The following is an 18,158-nucleotide window of genomic DNA, read 5'->3' on the forward strand; positions in this document are numbered from 1 at the left end:
ATGCTGTAATTAAAGCCTAGAAGATTTTTTGGATTTTGTTTTCATAAAAGTATCCGTAACAATAGAAATACTAGTGTTTTTCCTTTATTTTATTCTGGATAAGAAAGAAAGAAAAAAACTAACAATGCTTAGATGAGCTTTGAGTTAATGTAAAAATCTAGAAAATATAAAATTAAAGAAATCTAGAAAATTAAAGATTTTTTTTTTGTAGATTAGTTTTTGTCAAGAAATCCAATATATATAATACATATGGGTCATAGATATGGAGAAAAAGAAAAAGACAGATTAAAAAAAAAAAAAAAAAGGGAAAGCTTAATTTTGCCATGGAAATGCAAAAGGAAGAGAGAGCTTCACCGAATCTTCCCGTTGATTTAGAGTTGGAAATACTATCAAGATTGCCTGCAAAATCTGTGGTGAGGTTTCGTAGCGTGTCGAAACTGTGGTCATCCATCACCACCACTCCTCATTTCATCAAGTCTTTCAATGTCCACTCGTCTGCTCGGCCGTCTCTTCTGCGTGTCTTAGAAGATGGGATGGAGCGGGTCTTCTTCTCGTTCCCCTATCACCAGGACCCCCAAAACCGTTACACTCCGGTGGGAAAATATCATATGCTGACCTCCTCCGAACTTGTAGGTGCTTTCGGTGGAGATCGTCCCTTCCCCTTGCCCATCACCTGTAGAATTTTGAAACTCCATCAACGGCTTGATGCTCTCTACTGATAATAGATATACCATCACCGTTTGGAACCCGTCCTTGAGACAACATGTCGTATTACCGGACCCTAAATTCCATTTCGACTCCCCACTACTATGCTATCTCGGATACGATCCCATCGACCAAAAGTATAAAGTGTTGGCTATGTCTTGTAATAAATATTCTCCGGGCGGAAACATTAGAGTTCTTACGTTGGGAGCTCAAGAATCGTGGAGAGTCATCAAAGTTCCCTCTGGCCTTTCCCAAGACCAAGACGACATACCCTTGAAACACTCCATCAAGTCGGGTATTATATATAGTGAGAGTCTTGTCCAAGGTGGAATATGCATCAACGGAGTTGTTTATTTTCATGAGATCCTTAGTAATTTTATTATGAGTTTTAATGTCAGATCAGAAACATTTGATACAATCAGAAAACCCGACGGTGCATGTGGTCTTCTTGACAGATATGTCATGACATATGCTCTGATAAACTACCAAGGAAAGTTAGCTTGGATTTGTTGTCGCAGCAACAGATTATGGGTTCTTGAAGATGCCAAAAGCAAATTAGATTGGTCGTTGAGCTACTTAAACCCTCTTAATCGTGATCCTTCCACTGATGATGATGATCAAATGATTAGCTCCTCCAAACACTATTTTAGTGGTGTCACTCATGGGCATGAAGTTATTTATATGCCTAAAAATAAAAAGAAACCCTTTTGTGCTTTGTATCATGATCTCAAAAGTAACAGCACAAGACAAGTTGCTTACCAAGAAATTAACCACAAGTGGTCTTACTGTGATGACGGCTTCAAGGAGATGTTTGACTATGACTATTTTCCCAATCACATCGAGAATATAATGTCTCTGAAAAGCCTTGGTTTAGCTGATTCTTAAAAATTCACTCAATTTATATCTATAATGATTTTTATTAGTTTCGGCTCTATCATATGTATTTGCTTTTTTTTTTTTTTTAATTTTTTTTTTTTTTTTTTTTTTTTTATTGTTGTCCAAAAAAATCTCGAGGTTATATATGTTGTATGATCCTTACTGATGCTTTAAATGAATTAAACTATGACAAATCTTTTCCCAACTCAACGATAGCTATATAAATCGATACTGAAAAATAACTAACAGCAGAACTGAATCAAGAAATAGCCAAAAAGGTTTAAAACAAATTACTAGAAGCTAGCTTCTTCAATCTTTTCCATTAAGTCGACATAACAGGGGATCCAAATGAAGAATAAAAAATAAAGAAAATAAGCAAAAGGTGAGGCTTTGGGGGTTCAAAGAGATGCAATAACAAAAAAAAAAAAGTCTTCTCCTTAAAGTATCTACTCACCTGATCCCAAGTCTTGTCTCTGGACAAGTGTATATATGCTGGTTTGCTTATCCACTCTTCTTTCAATTGCAACAATATTAGTTTTTTTTTTTTTTTTTTTCAACTAAAAACATTTTGAGACGTAATCCGTGTCAAATTCACCAGTATTGTGGTTTGAAGGGCTGAGCAGGAGCCCCTGCTATGTCTTTTTCCGACAGCAATTTCAGCTTCTGCGACCACATTTTAAACAGTTGGAAGAATCTTTTAGATATGATTTTTGCCTTTAGCCAACCATCAATTGTTTATATATTTGTGTTACCGTGATGTACTGTGGGGGATCGTCGAAACTAGTGGAGCCTAGTACCACTTCTCTCCTCAAACTGCTTGTCAACTTGTGGCAAACTCGGAGCTGTGAAAAAAGTTTAGTCTCATCACTTGTTTTTTGTCCAATGTTTCTGACATAAGATTTGATAAAAAAAGCATATATAGTATTCACTACTCAGGTCTGATTTGTTTGAATGTATACCTCGGATCGAGTTGCCCCACCAATAATGAATACAAAGATGCGTTGCCCCAGCTTCTTGAAGTCCGTAGAAGCACTTTTCAACACTGAGTCACTGAGTGAGAAGAAAGATACCCCCTACTCTTAGAACAACCAAAAGTGGACAAAATTACAAAAATATGTAAAACAGAGAGCGTGCCTGGAGTATCCATCGTCAGAAGTCTGAGGACGCACCCATGTTGCAGTTCTTCTTGATCTCATAGAATGAGGGGTGGCTTTTCGCTCTGGAACCGCTGCAGGAGCAGAACTCTTCCTTACTGATCCTGTTTTTGGTTCACTCTCCTCCTTATGACTTGATTGGTTCATACACAGATAGTCGCTTTTAGATAGATCGCCTTTCACGAGTTTCTCAAGCAGCTCCTGCAACAGCAACAATTAACATAATTAACAAAGGCTTAGCTGATCAGCCACTTCATGATTACATAGTTGAAAAGCCGGGGGAGGGGGAGTGTTCTGTGTTCATCTATCTACCTCGAGCATGGGATAAAACCGGAACAGTTGCCATGTTTCTTCTTCACCAGATCGATCTTTCCTGTTTGCTTGTTTTGTCTATACCAAGTATGTAAAAGAGTATTCATAAAACCGTCTTCTTCTTCTTTTTCCATATAACAAAACTGAATCTTATACCTTTCCAGCGTCAAACTTGAGGGAGAAACTACCGGATTTAGCCTTGTTTTCTGGAGATCCAGCTATCAACTGCATGTTGCTTATAACCTTCATATCCACAGGAGATAATCTAGCAAGCTAATAATATCATTATATTTATTAGCAATCTGTTCCATGCGTCACAAAATCTCTAGCTATCACACAAATTAAAAGCTATACCTGCATTAGCTTTACACCCTTGTCACCTTCAAACTTCTCGGGGTACACTGTTGCATAAATCATCAATAGCCGTAATTTGTTTTCCGGGTTTGTGTCCTGTATTGTAAATATATGTGTAAGTCATTCCATAGGCTAAATCAATGCATGCGGCTATATATGTAGTAGTTTCTTGTCTATGCATATATGCTTCAAGCTTATTCACCTGATTTGTCCTCAGAAAGTTGATAACGTCCTTGGCAGCTGCGTCTCCGAAAACAAGATTTTGTTCCAGCTGCCCTAGATCCCGAAGTCCTGTGTCTCTGATTATTCTATTTATCTTTCCAGCTAGCTGAAGTTTTTATTATAAAATCAAACTGTCAGGATCGGAACCACACAATATTCAAATTTGAAATGGTGAGACAAACCTCTACATGAGTGGAGAGTTTGTCAACTTGTTCTCCATATTGCGGCAAAGCCTGAACTATTTTCTGCAGATCTCGTGTAGACAACTCGCTACCGTCCCTGGGTCACATTAGGCCAAGATGTTCATAATTAAACTATACATATCAAGCAAGTCTGTGTGGAATAACTTACAAGGAACTAACAAATTTCAAGATATATCAAACTTAACTTTCCATGGTATAAAAGTATAGTAATACGGAAAGATAAATTCGTAACACTGATCTCATTTGTGCGGCTTTGTTCTTTGAAGCAAAGTTGGTCATTTTCTCATGCAAACGCTCGCTAGCCTAAAACCAAAAGACATGATGGTATATCAACCAACATGGGTGAGCTATTCAGTGAAATATATTCAAAGTTTACAGTTGTGTTATACATCTGCTATATGTGTGTGCCGAAGCTCGACCCACACTGGATCATGATCTTCAAGCACTATCTCCTTTTTCTCTGGAGGCCCACCAGTTTTACTGGGAACCTAGTAAGTAGCATATGGTAGAAAAGTTAGAAGGAGGGAAAAAGAGAGGAAAGTGAATATAGATAGAATAATTACCTCAATGACATGTTTATTCCCATCCATGTCAAGCAAATCATGACACATAGCATCATAGGTCCATTCGTGTATGATTGGAGCGATCTACAGTACAGTTAGACCTCACACTCGTTAGAGAGATTAATTAACAATATGGACTGTTAAGGGGTATCTGTAGTAGAGATGAGCCTTAAGAACCTGATCCACAGATCTATCCACAATGAGCAGCTCACATGTTTCGGTCTGGGGAAAGTTGGGAATGGCTTTAAATTTTGAGATACAGTCCCAAATAGCAGCAGCAAGCTTTGAAGGAACCAAGTCACGCGAAGCCGTGGACTTAGAAGCTCGATACCGAACAAAGGGTAGTTCCTAAAACACACAAATATGGAGGATAGATTGAAGAGATTATCCTACAAGACGCGTATGTATGTATGTAAGTATGAATGTAAATACCTTTAATGAAGCAAATACGGTAGCAATTCTAGTAGCCATTACATTCAAACAGATATCAAAGTGGCGTGAATTCTCAGCATCTTCAGCATAGAGCGTTTCCAATGCTTGCTCATGATCAGTTAGAAATCCCTGATCGTAACAAGTAAGATCATCATTTATAATCAGCGAAATAACTAGCTAACTGTAGCCTACTTTTGCAGCTTCAGGAAATGCAACATAATTTGGTTATGCGTAAAGAAAAGTACGTACGTACCTGATTATCTATGGGGAAATACTCCATGTTCATCTGAAAATTGAAGTAGGTAAAAATATTAAGATGAGCGCAGAAAAAAATGTTAGGGGTACGTACTGTACATGGAGTAATAAAGGGAAGAAGGAAGGGATGATCATGATATATAGGATAGGATCTGTTAGTGACCTCTCTTAATGCACCAATGCGGGGTAACACCGCTTGAATCACTTTTGATGTGATTGACCAAATCCTTGGGGATAGAGGAGCTGAAAAATATAAATGCCCTGAAGAAAACAGAGAGAAATCACATTGATATATATACATATATTAATTGGTTGAAGAAAAGATGATGGAAAAAGGAATGTTGTTGTTGTTGTTACTTCCTGTACAAGGGCTCCCTGCAGACATGTCGGAAAGAAACATAACAATGCTGCAAGAGAGCGGCGGAAGATGAGTCAAAGAGATGTATAAATCAGAATGAGAGGGGAAAATAAAATAAAATGGGTATATATGTTACTTCTCTTTGGAAGGTTGCATAAAGTAGATAGCGTCCATGCCAGGGCATGGTTCCCTTCTCTTAAAAAGTTCTTCAACCACTGATGGAGGATGAGAAGTAGTAGTTAGTAGAGTAACCAATAAACAAAGGAGAGCAAGATAGAGAGAGAAGACAAAAAAAAAAAAAAAAAAAAAAAGGAGAAGGGATTTGGTATATGCATATTACAGGAAATGCCTTGATCAGTGATATCTGCCATCTTGCAAGACTGAGACATTACTTTGACCGTAACTCTATCCATTATTAGTATCTGCACCACAGACAGAACCAAACCCCCCCCCCCCCCCCCACCCCCCCTCTCCTTAATTAGGATTTCAAAATCATCATTTCACATATATATATATATATATATATGTGTGTGTGGTGTATCATCAAAAAGACAACAAGGAAATAAGAGAGAGAGAGACCTTCCAAGCTTTAGAGTCCCCAGTTTTGGTAGATCCAAGCATCTCGTGTAGCAATCCTGAAACCACACACCCACCCGTTTATAATAATATTTAGCCTAATAAAATATCTATCTCACAAAACAATTTTGAAGAAAATAAAAGGAAGAAGGAGTCGGAGAAAGTGAACGTACGATCGCGGCTGATCTGACGAAAGAACTTGTAGGAGGAATCTGCGCCATGAGAGGATGATGTCTCTGAATCGGAGAAGGACATAATTGAATTGCTAGGTTAATCAATCAAAAACAGAGTAACGTAGTAGTAGGAATTGGAATTCTCTCAGCCAGCAGTAGAAGATGAATGAGACAGAGACACGCAGTGCGTGAGAGATTTCATTTTCTTCCATCATCATCATAGACATAGAGGAGGAGCGGGAGAGCAAATTGTGTTTTTTTGTATGGCTCAGCATACAATTTGGGGACAACCAACCGAAACCAAAGCACTCACTCTATTATTAGTCGCTTTCCCTAATTTCTCCATTCTTAAATTAGCAACAGCTGCATCCAATGCTTACATCGATGATGATCATTCATTCGTATTGGATTAGCAGCTTTCCTTCTTTAATGGGCTTTAAAAGGGGCCTATATTTTGGTGTTTATCATTTATCAGTGGGCTTTATGAGCCCATTAATCAGATTTCCTTTATGTTCTTTTCCTTTGAAATCAATCATCTGAATTGCATCATCATCGGATGAACGAAATCAGAAAATCGAACAAAAATTGGGGGGGGGTTAGGGTTCATCATCAATCTGCAATTTGAATCTGTCGAGATAACAACAAATCAAATCGAAGAAAAGAAAAGAAATGGGGAGTCTTGTAAAGGCGTATTATTATTGTCAGCAGCACAAGAGCGGCAGCAGCTTTCAGCTTCACCACCATTATTACAGCAGAAGAAGAACTACTTCCAACCTTCAGAACCCTGTTTCCCTCTTCGCCTTCACTTCTCCTTCCATTTCCTCTTCTTCTTCTTCTTCTTCTGATCCCCCTTCTCCTTCTCCTTCGTCTTCATCTGCATCTCCTCGTCTATTAAACACCGATTCGGCGGCGGCGGAGGCGGCCACTTCATCATTCCCTCGATCGCTGTCGCTGCTTCCGCCTGCTTCTTCCTCCGTCTGCACCTTAACCCTCCTATCATCACCTCCTCTCCCCTTGATGATTTCCAGCTCCAACTGGAGGAACCAGGTTCTATCAGAGAGCTCCCTCTCCTCCACCGCAATCATCATTATCTCCTCAAAGCTCTTCACTTTTACAAAGTCAAAGCCAGGTACCGTCCTCAAACTCCTTGACGTTTACGACTCCGATAGCTACGACTCCTTGAAAGCCCGCATTCGTCCTGTCCGCCGAGTGGTTGGAGACTGCCAGGAGAGAGCTCGATGAGGTTCTTGAGAGGGACCCTGCTCGGGTCATGGAGTACTCCCAGGTGGTTGATGAGCTGATGCAGATTCTCAGGGACATGGACCTCTACATCGACAAATGCCAAAAGGACAACGTCAAGGGTTACCTTCATTCCTGCAACCGGTTGCTTGCCCGTGTTAGGAGGATGGAGGCTCAGATTCTCAATCTCCTCAAAGAGTTTCACGACGACGAGGACCAAGGACCTGGAGGACAGACTTAACTAAGTTAAAGTGTTGTTGTTTAGGAACAAATAGGGGAACTTTTTGTTTCCTACATATATACTCATATATATATATATATATATATTACTTTTACTTTACTTTCATGTGGAATTGAGTTATGTTTTGGTTCTAATTAACTTTTCTATCTATGGTCGAGATTAGGATGGTAAACACTTGTTATGTTTTCCATGTGACAGCAATACGAGAGATTTCTTGGTTTTCCATAATTCTTAACATGATGATGAAGATATGTGTAAAGTGGTGGACAAATTACTCAATTTTCCATACACGAATGTTTGTTTCATATCTAAGTGCACAATTGCTCTTACTCTTCCATTATTTATTATTTTGTATTTGGTTGATATGATTGCTCAAGAGAGATTTATGCCTGGGTGGCATATATATATATATATATATATATATATATATATACTAGTATTTTTGCAGTAGTTTTGCTCAAAAAATATATTTTGGAAATTTTTTATATTTAATGCATTGACTATAGAAAGATTTTAAAAAATAAGTAAATCTTTCTACTTCATTCAAATATAAATATGATTCTCTTTCATTTTTATTTGAATTTATATTTAAATTATCTTGAATTATTCTATAATACATTTAGTTAATAAAAATTATGATTTTTTCCTGTATATAGTGTAATACAAAAATTTTAAAAACGGACATATATTACTCAATAGACGAATAAAAAATACGGGTATAATATTCCACATCGTCTAAAAAATTAGGCAATGGTTTAAAGTCATACTATAAAAAAGACCAAAATGATTCTGAATACAAATGAGTAGAACTTTGATTTATTTTATTTGGTTTATTCCGGTTTTTTATTTATAAATTGTTTTTTTTGGTTTGTTGGGTTTTTGTCGTCCCCTGCTTCGACAGTCGACAATATAATTTGTCTTTATATACATGTATAAACCTGCAACAACACAAATTGCAGGACGTTGGAAAAGAGAACATCCAAAAGCACTCCATAGAAATGGAAAAAAATGATAATACTTTCCCACGTCTCCCTCTACAATACACCGCGAGGACTATTTTTTTATTAAAAGTTAAACATACAAATTGTATTTATTTATTAGTTTTTTTGCTTTATTTAATGTTTAAGATTGTATAATTTTATTTTTATTGTTACTTTTAGGATTAACCCACATGAAATATATTTTTTTTACATAATATTAGTTTAATCAACTTAATTTGATATGTTTAATATTGATAAAGTGATTAATAGTAGAATGTGTAGGCGAATACCCATATGACAATACACTTTTGAAAATTTATTTAATTATTATATATAGATTTTAACCCGTTGTACACCATATAGTTATATTCTCATGTTGGAAAATTACTTAATTCTTTAATATGTTTTTCTGCATATAGTATTGTTATTTTTTTTTTTAATATTGTGCATATGTTAATTGGTAAAGAGGTTAGTTTTCTGTTTTTTATATCCACATCAATTGTTCTAATGTTTTAGAAAACTTGGAAGATGAGATCAAATCAAAAGAGGAAAATCTACATATTTTTAGTTACATGTAAAAAATTAAAGATCTTTGATATTTTTAAAATCAAATCAGAGAGACGGTACAGAGACGGTACAACATTGTTTTGGTCATTGGTCAATGGACTTTCTTTGTTGACCAAACTCTCTACCATTGGTAAAGAAGTTACATTTAATTGCTACAAAATTTAATTATAATTAGTTCCTTGTGTTTTCCTGAACACTTCAATTGCATTTGGATTAATTATTTTCTTCCGTCAATCTCATTTTATTTGAAATCAAGTATTGTTACAAACTTACAATACAGAGACGGTACAACAAACAGAGGGATGATTATATATACGTGAAGACCCTCCTGAACCACAAAAGTAAGAAATTTAAGAATCCCGTGCAACACGCTTTAACCATCAATCAAATGGATCATAATAATGACTATGGTCTATGGATAGGAGGAATTATAACTGAAATTCAGGAATCAAAATCTACTATAAATACTACTACTACTAATTAAACATGACACAACGGAAAAGATTTCTAAACAAACCAAAGAGAGAGAGAACAAGAGAGTTTATTTTCTTGTAACAAAACAAATGAAGCTCTCTTGTTTTGTCTTTCTCATATTATTATTCTTTTTCGTTTCTACTTCTATTGCCACGGCTCCGCCCAACCCTATCTACGAAAGCTTTCTCCAATGTTTCAGCAACCACACAGGCGCTCCTCCCGCGAACCTATGCGACGTTGTTCTGCCACAAAGCAGTGCCAGCTTCACCCCAACCCTACGCGCATACATCCGAAACGCGCGTTTCAACACTTCCACGTCTCCCAAACCTTTGATCGTTATCGCGGCGCGTTCTGAGTCTCACGTCCAGGCCACCGTCCTCTGCACCAAATCTCTCAACTTCCAGCTCAAGACTCGCAGCGGCGGCCATGACTACGACGGCGTTTCCTACATCTCTGACCGCCCTTTCTTCGTCCTCGACATGTCCTTCCTCCGCAACATCACCGTCGACATGTCAGACGACGGCGGCTCCGCTTGGGTTGGAGCCGGTGCTACTCTCGGCGAGGTTTATTACAACATCTGGCAGAAGAGCAAAACTCACGGGTTTCCCGCCGGAGTTTGTCCCACGGTAGGCGCCGGAGGTCACATTAGCGGCGGAGGCTACGGAAACATGATCAGAAAATACGGACTTTCCGTCGATTACGTCACCGACGTCAAGATCGTAGACGTGAACGGATGTATCCTCGATCGGAAGTCGATGGGAGAGGATTTGTTTTGGGCGATCGGAGGAGGAGGCGGCTCGAGCTTCGGCGTGATCTTGTCTTTCAAGATCAAACTCGTGCCTGTTCCTCCGAGGGTGACTGTTTTCAGAGTGGAGAAAACCCTCGAAGAGAACGCACTTGACATGGTCCACAAATGGCAGTTCGTTGCTCCCAAGACAAGCCCGGATCTGTTCATGAGGCTAATGATGCAGCCCGTGACCAGGAACACTACTCAGACGCTCCGAGCGTCGGTGGTGGCTCTGTTCTTGGGGCAACAGAGCGATCTCATGTCTCTGCTGACCAAAGAGTTACCCGAGCTTGGTCTGAAGCCAGAGAACTGCACGGAGATGACGTGGATACAGTCGGTGATGTGGTGGGCCAACAACGACAACGCCACGCTGATCGAACCGGAGATCCTGCTGGATCGGAACCCGGATTCGGCGTCTTTCTTGAAAAGGAAATCGGATTACGTGGAGACAGAGATCAGCAAAGACGGTTTAGATTTCCTGTTTAAGAAGATGATGGAGGCTGGGAAGCTAGGGCTAGTGTTCAATCCGTACGGAGGGAAAATGAGCGAGGTGGCTACGACGGCGACTCCATTCCCGCACAGGAAGAGGCTTTTCAAGGTCCAGCATTCGATGAACTGGAAAGACCCTGGCACAGAAGCGGAGAGCAGTTTCATGGAAAAGACGAGAAGCTTCTACAGCTACATGGCTCCTTTCGTCACCAAGAATCCAAGACACACGTATCTCAACTACAGGGATCTTGACATCGGGATCAACAGCCATGGCCCAAACAGTTACAGAGAAGCTGAGATTTACGGGAGAAAGTATTTCGGTGAGAATTTTGATCGGTTGGTCAAAGTGAAAACAGCCGTGGATCCTGATAACTTCTTCAGGGATGAGCAGAGTATACCTACCTTGCCCACCAAGCCTTCCACAAATTAGGTTTTTTGGAAAAAGACCAAAATAGCTTTACATCCCAGAGGCTGTCTAGGGATCGTTCATTTATATCGTAGCTAATTTATACAATTTGTATTTTTTTGCAAGAAATACAAGCATCGACACTATATATATTTAAAACAAAGAACTCTATCGCACTCAAATTATAAATAGTATTACCAGACGATTGCTTTTAATATAGTTATTTTATACACACTGAGTTTAGTGTTTACAGCTGCAACTTAATTCGGTTCGTTTTAATTAAGTCTCAGTATAATATTTCTGGCAATAGAAGTATAGAACTTGTATAGGTAGACCGTGCTGTTTTGGTGGACGGACTAATATCGTTGTAAAATTGCAGAGGGCGTGCAATTACAAAAGAGTCATTACAATTAATAGGCCACGACGCCACGTTATCGGCCCATGTAAAATATTACATCTAAAATAGTCATTACAATTGGTTATGACTAATAGGCCACGTTATCGTCCCATGTAAAACCATCGTCGGTTACATCCGGCTATATATATCTTTTTTTTTTTTTCCTTTTTTTTTTTTTTTTTTTTTTTTTTTAAAAAAACGATACCGTTTCATATTGATTATAACGCATACAGAGGAGCCATCGTTTTTTGGAACCAGGGAAGAAAGAAACATCAAACATCAAAAGTAGAGCTTAACAGCACAAAAAAGAGAAGATTAAGGAGCCTGAAAATTCGAGAACCATAGATGGAGATACGATTCCTGAGGTGAGTTTGCCAGTTGTATGTTTTTATCTTCATTGTCCAAACCTATAAGTCGCCTCCTCATAAGGAGCTGTACCTCCTTCTTTAGTCTGTCTACGGTCAAGAAGGATGAAGAATGCAGTCGAGTGTTTCGCTGCGACCAGATGTAGTAGAGCAATGCCTGGAAGATATATGCCCGGCTATATATCTTCCCTAGAAGAGAAAAAAGATTCGATCTAAACGATTGCCGATTGCGGATTTTGCTCCTCGGATAGGTTCCATCGTTCTCTCTAGCGTCTCATATTCGATAAGAAGCGAGAGAGGTGGGTCATTTAACCTTCCGTGTTCATCTTGATTTATGACCTAAGTTTTCCAAATTCTGAATTTGAGTTTGATTGTTTTTTGTTAGGGTTTTAATGTCCTGCATGAAGTCAGCGGCGAAGACAGAAGCGGAGGCAGGGGCAAAGGGTGTTGCACCAACTCAGGTCTGGTGGGACATAAACAGGTGTCCGCTTCCCGATGACGTTGATGTAGGTCGGGTCCGTCCGTGTATAAAACGGGCGTTGGAGGAGAAATTAGGCTACTCTGGTCCTCTCACCATCACTGCCATTGGCATACTAACAGACGTCGCTCCCAACTTGTTGAAAGAAGTCTATTCCTCTAGAATCGGTCTTTGTCACGTCCGCCGTGGTTAGTAATCCTTAATTATGTCTTTCAACATCTAAATTGAATTGGATACACAATGTTTCTCCTTTTTCTTTTTTTTTTTTTTTTTTTTTTTTTTTTTTTTTTTTGACATTAAGTCAGCTATGCTTTATTGGGTCTGGGAGAATCCACCTCCGGCTAATGTAATGCTCATATCTACTGGTTCAACGTTCTCCAATACTCTTAACGTGCTATGTAAGCGTCGATACAATTGTTCGGTCAATATCTCCAGAAGCCCCCTCCGCTTCCACTTCCAATTCCATCTCGGAATGCTTACTGGCAGGTAGGTATTTGTCCTCTCTCTCACAAGAGTACAGTCTTTAGAAAATAATTACATGTTTCTGAACTATTTCTTTTACAGATGATCCCATGGGCACTAGAAGAAAAGAGTAGTGTGTTAGGAGCGCAAAAATCGAATTGAGAAAATATGCGAATTATATTTAAAATAACGAAATCATAAATGAATTACAATAGCATAATATGAGACAAAAAATAAATCACGGAGGCAAGATATGATATCTCTTTCCTTAATTCAATAAATCGGCCGAACGATTTATGAATCCCAGGATACAACCGATCACGAACTATTACAGTAGCACACCAATAATAGAACTCAAGCGAACAGATCTACGTTATACTCTCGAGACTACTAAACTAAGAACTTACTTGGACTAAGCAAGGGAGAAGGAGAGAGAGATCTTCAGAGGAAGGAGTCTTTGTGTTTTTGTGTGTGTAAAATAATGAGAGGTTGTGCTTCTATATATAGTGGAAGGAGGGAGATGTCAAGAAAATATTCACTGAATATTCTCGGAGTGCTGCCCAAGTTTGCTTTGAGTTCACACCAAGTCTTTCCAAAAAAAAAATAAATGAGCCTACAACAGTCTCAGGAGCCAAAAAGCCCAAAAACCTAAAAACCCAGGAGGCCACAGCCCACGTCCACGACCAGCCCGACCCGCGTCCGGCCCATCCCGCGTCCGTGCCCGGTTCGGCTCGCGTGTGGGAACCTTCCCTCTTCCTTCTACACACTTTTGAAACTAGAAGAGTGTGAAACTATATATATATGAGTGAAAAATCAATCATATCTCCGATGTCGGATATTTCCCAAACCATCCCAAGTAGCTTACTTCACACTCTTATTTCTTATTCAAATCAACTTCGTTTTGGACGTATAAGTATACCATCTTGTAGTACTCGTTACCAGCTTTCCATTGCACTATCGAACTGACAATTCAGATCAGCCATTTGGCCGGAATTTGGCCGGAAAGTCGCCGGAAAGTCACTGTCCCAAAACCTGTAATTTTCTTAAACTTGTTTCTGAAAATTCAGTTCCAACATAGTGAAACGGGTGAATCTGCCTTGTATTGTGAGCAATGCAGTGTTTGCTCTCCAAGCATTGAAAATTTCAACACCCACCTCAAGAGTAGAGAACATTTACATAATGCATGTTAGCATCCTTCCTAGCCAAAAATAGAGAATACTTGTTGTGTTAATATATTTATCATTGTGAGAAATGCCTCTTTTAAAAATGCTTCTTTTAAGTTTAAAACCTTTTACGAGAGAAAGAAGATGAAGTAAACAAGTAGAAGACGACGAGGAAGATATTACCACATGTCTCTACTCCTTCTCAGTCCTTAGCCACTCCTTCTCTACTTGCTTTTGTATCAATTTCCCTTTCTAGTCCTAGTTCTACTTTTGATGTATACAGATTCCATTGCCAAAAACTTTATTCTGAGATACAAGTTAATAAAAAGAACCGAATTAAGTTGGCGTATAATATAATATATACGTACAAAATCTTCAAAATGCAAATAAGAAAAACCATATGCTGTTTTGGTGGCCAGACAAAACAGCACGCAGTGCAGGCTCTCATTATAGAAACAGTAAAAGCTTGCATCTCGCTTCACGCATGCTTAGACTGGCTAGATGAAAACTCCCTGAGAAGTAATTCAACTTCTTCAACAACACCAAGCTTCTTAAACCACCGAGCCAACACAGCAGAAGCTTCTTCTCAACCATTATAGAGTCTTTCTCAAGCCTCAACCAAGAACCCTAATGCTTCATTTAGCTTTTCTTCCTTCTCATATGCAGCCAATACAAGAGCCACGCACTTATCAGTAGCTTTGATTCCCGCTTTTCTCATATTCTCAAATGCCAAACGCGCATTCTGGCTCTGTCCCAAGACACTGTAAGCGTTAATGAGCAGTCCGCATAGCTTTACATCAGGAGTGATCCCGGCGATTTGAACAGCATCGAAAACCCGCTTGGCTCCTTGTGCGTCTCCACCCATAGAGTAGGCTCTCAACAGTGCCTTGTAAACCTCTCTTCCCGCACAGATTTCTTGGGAATCCATATCTCTGAGTAAAGCTTCTCCTTTCTCGGGCGCACCAGCTCTAATGTAGGCCATAATCATAGAACCATAGGATCGATAATCTAGTGGTTCCCCAAGCAATTGATGTCGTTGAAAGTATCTTCAGCCAGTTTATGATATGCCTGCCTTGCTGTACAACTGAACCATAGCAGTAAGGGTAACCTGATCAATGAGAAAGCCTCGGTTTTTCATGGCAAGAAGAGTTCTTTCAGCTTCTTCCACTTGGTTAAGCTTCCCATAGTAATGGATGATCTTGGTATAGTCACGGGCATTGGCTTCAAAGGAATCTTCGAGCAGCGAGAATTCAGCCACCTACAGGAACTAAGACTGAGTGATTCAAAAACTTAACAACTAAAAAAAAAAAGTCAAAACCAACAAGACAAGAACAGGAGTAGGGAAGGAGGAAAGAGAAAGTACATTGATATAAAAGGGAGAGTCAAGATTCTTCAACTCTTAAGAAGAGAAAGCCAGTCAGCTCTGATGGGGCTCATCCTCCTGACCCAAAGCAGCCAACAAATCACAAAAGCTCCCCTTTTCGCTGGAGAAGCATATAATCTGCCTCATAAGCGCTTGACAACGTTTTGACATCTTTATAGGAATCCGAGTAATTGCCTCATCTTGTTCATCTGTGAGATTCAGACCGGAACTAAACCTAGGGGTTTCGTTGTTCTGTATCCTCCTCCTTGTCCTACTACTACTACAACCTCGCCAAGGGCGGCACCACATTTGAAACTAATTTGACGAGGAAGGTTCTACAAGTAATGGGATCCGATGGTATAACCGCCTATGCCTATGGCTTCCAGTAACAACTAATGGACATTTCAAGCCGAAGCTCAACAACACTGCTGCGTCGCAGCTATACATTCCCATTATAGAACCTCAAAGAACCTCTCCGGAATCTATCTAGAATAAAACGGGAAACAGCTGTACAATTCTCATGTACCTCAGAAAAGTAAAGGCTGCTTCCGCCCTTAGGATCATAGATAGAAATACTACAGAATTGAGCTTCTATGAATACTTACAATTATTATTTAACTGGAGAGAGAAAAACAAAGTTCATAGACAGAGAGACTACGGCGAGTTGGTTGGATAAAATTAGATTAGACCGGTGGAGAAGAAGCGAGGATGATATCTGCTCTGCTCTCACACCACAAAGCGCTGCTGCTTCTATATGGGCCTTGTTTAATATTGGGCCTTCATTAGAATTAAGGCCCGGTATTTGTATGGCCCTTATTGTAATAAATGAATAGTAGCCCTAACATCTAAATTAATGATTATCCACTAATGCGTTTACAGATAGTTCAAGACATTCCTTATTAGCTTTGGGATTTTAAGACTGAACCGAAATAACCGAATCAAACCGAATCGATATTTTTGGTGTTCGGTTCGATTTTGGTTATGGCGGTTGAACCGATCGGTACATTTTTTTTTTTCAAAAAAACTGAAATATTTATGTTATTTCGGTTCGGTTTTCGGTTTAACCGATTTTTTTTTTTTTTTAGAAAAAAACTAATAAAACCGAAATTTTACCCTAAAATAACCGAAACCGAAAAAACCGAAATATTTGAAATAAAACCGAAAAACCCGAAATTATTTCTAAATAACCGAAAAATCCGATTTTTTCCATGTTTTAATCAAATTTCGGTTAATTTCGGTTTTGAAATTTTAAACTGAATTAACCAAGAAACTGAAATAACCGAACCGGTAAGATTTTCAAAACTCAAAAAAACCGAAAAACCAAAATAAAGCGAACCGAATTCACCGAAATAACCGAAGTCCCACGCCTATTCCAATAGCGTTTGTATACCTTAAAAATGAGGTAATTATATTATTTCTATGTATGAATATCCACTAATGCATTTACTAAAAAATTCAATAAAGGTAATCTCTTTTCAAATATTAATAGCACTATTTGTTTCTATGAATGGTATATACACTTGATTCTCTTATTTATACATGTTGGTTAAGTTTATTTTGTTAAAGATATGTGGTTAAGTTATTTAGTAGTAGTACATTCCCATTATAGAACCTCTCCGGAATCTACCTAAACCCTGAATAGTAACCCTAACCCCTAAATGAATAATAACCCTAACCCTAATTGAATAGTTACCATAAACCCTAAATGAATAGTAACCCTAAACCCTAAATGAAGTTACCCTAAACCCTAAATGAATAGTAACCCTAACCCCTAAATGAATAGTAACCCTAACCCCCTAAATGAATTGTACCCTAACCCTAAACCCTAAATGAATAGTAACCCTAACCCCTAAATGAATAGTACCTATACCCTAAATGAATAGTTACCCTAAACCCTAACCCCTAAATGAATAGTAACCATAACCCCTAAATGAATAATAACCCTAACCCCTAAATGAATAGTAACCCTATCCACTAAATGAATAGTAACCCTATCCCCTAAATGAATAGTAACCCTAACCCCTAATTGAATAGTAACCCTAACGCTAAATGAATAGTTACCCTAAACCCTAAATGAATAGTAACCCTAAACCCTAAATGAATAGTAACCCTAAACCCTAAATGAATAATAACCCTAACCCTAAATGAATAGTACCCTAACCCTAAACCCTAAATGAATAGTTAACCCTAACCCCTAAATGAATAGTAACCCTAACCCCTAAATGAATAGTAAACCTAAACCCTAAATGAATAGTAACCCTAACCCCTAAATGAATGGTAACCTTAACCCCTAAATGAATATTAACCCTATACCCCTAAACCCTAAACCCTAAATGAATAGTAACCCTAACCCCTAAATGAAATAGTAAACCTAAACCCTAAATGAATAGTTACCATATACCCTAAATGAATAGTACCCTAAACCCTAATGAATAGTTACCCTAAATGAATAGTAACCCTAACCCCTAAATGAATAGTAACCCTATACCCTAAATGAATATTAGCCCTAACCCCTAAATGAATAGTAACCCTAACCCCTAAATGAATAGTACCTATACCCTAAA

The 18,158-nt window shown here is 38.6% G+C and overlaps 3 protein-coding genes and 2 pseudogenes across 6 annotated transcripts; 3 read left to right on the forward strand and 2 right to left on the reverse strand.

Moving 5' to 3' along the window:
• Window positions 1–304: 304 nt before the first annotated feature.
• LOC104743090 (putative F-box protein At4g21240) lies at window positions 305–1,974 on the forward strand (annotated as a pseudogene). The gene has a single exon (XR_015587780.1). The product of XR_015587780.1 is annotated as a putative F-box protein At4g21240 (transcript).
• Window positions 1,849–6,566, reverse strand: LOC104758333 (protein transport Sec1a). 3 transcript variants are annotated; one of them, XR_015587768.1, is made up of 22 exons: window positions 6,184–6,566; window positions 6,014–6,069; window positions 5,775–5,856; window positions 5,571–5,649; window positions 5,434–5,483; window positions 5,240–5,337; window positions 5,075–5,107; window positions 4,822–4,950; window positions 4,567–4,737; window positions 4,390–4,473; window positions 4,216–4,314; window positions 4,061–4,129; window positions 3,806–3,902; window positions 3,604–3,729; window positions 3,402–3,497; window positions 3,204–3,320; window positions 3,048–3,125; window positions 2,716–2,936; window positions 2,541–2,631; window positions 2,334–2,423; window positions 2,036–2,244; window positions 1,849–1,895 (listed from the first exon to the last, which is right to left on the reverse strand). XR_015587768.1 is itself a non-coding variant. In XM_087497340.1 (21 exons), the coding sequence occupies exons 1-21, from the start codon at window positions 6,263–6,265 to the stop codon at window positions 2,173–2,175; spliced, it is 2,022 nt and encodes a 673-aa protein (XP_087353466.1). In that variant the 5' UTR covers window positions 6,266–6,563; the 3' UTR covers window positions 1,849–2,172. The 3 variants fall into 3 exon arrangements, 2 of the variants coding, with proteins under 2 accessions (XP_087353466.1, XP_087353461.1); XM_087497340.1 differs by having other exon boundaries at window positions 1,849–2,244; window positions 4,059–4,129; window positions 6,184–6,563; XM_087497335.1 differs by lacking the exons at window positions 5,240–5,337; window positions 5,434–5,483; window positions 5,571–5,649; ... (1 more) ...; window positions 6,014–6,069; window positions 6,184–6,566 and having other exon boundaries at window positions 1,849–2,244; window positions 3,806–3,909; window positions 4,060–4,129.
• A 468-nt stretch (window positions 6,567–7,034) lies between these two features.
• On the forward strand, window positions 7,035–7,835 carry LOC104758356 (uncharacterized; annotated as a pseudogene).
• A 1,867-nt stretch (window positions 7,836–9,702) lies between these two features.
• On the forward strand, window positions 9,703–11,529 carry LOC104758370 (berberine bridge enzyme-like 1). Its single transcript, XM_010481229.2, has one exon. It carries the CDS (start codon window positions 9,774–9,776, stop codon window positions 11,388–11,390), a length of 1,617 nt encoding a protein of 538 aa, XP_010479531.2. The 5' UTR covers window positions 9,703–9,773; the 3' UTR covers window positions 11,391–11,529.
• Window positions 11,530–14,499: 2,970 nt separating this feature from the next.
• LOC104758380 (pentatricopeptide repeat-containing protein At1g01970) lies at window positions 14,500–16,267 on the reverse strand. Its single transcript, XM_010481242.3, is given in 6 exon segments — window positions 14,500–15,260; window positions 15,263–15,296; window positions 15,298–15,489; window positions 15,595–15,629; window positions 15,632–15,680; window positions 15,682–16,267. Coding segments are annotated over 6 exon segments (1,083 nt in total). The 5' UTR covers window positions 15,904–16,267; the 3' UTR covers window positions 14,500–14,709.
• Window positions 16,268–18,158: the final 1,891 nt, after the last annotated feature.

The sequence above is a fragment of the Camelina sativa genome, chromosome 3 (genome assembly GCF_030686135.1).
Source record: "Camelina sativa cultivar CO46 ecotype springtype chromosome 3, ASM3068613v1".
Lineage (NCBI taxonomy): Eukaryota > Viridiplantae > Streptophyta > Magnoliopsida > Brassicales > Brassicaceae > Camelina > Camelina sativa.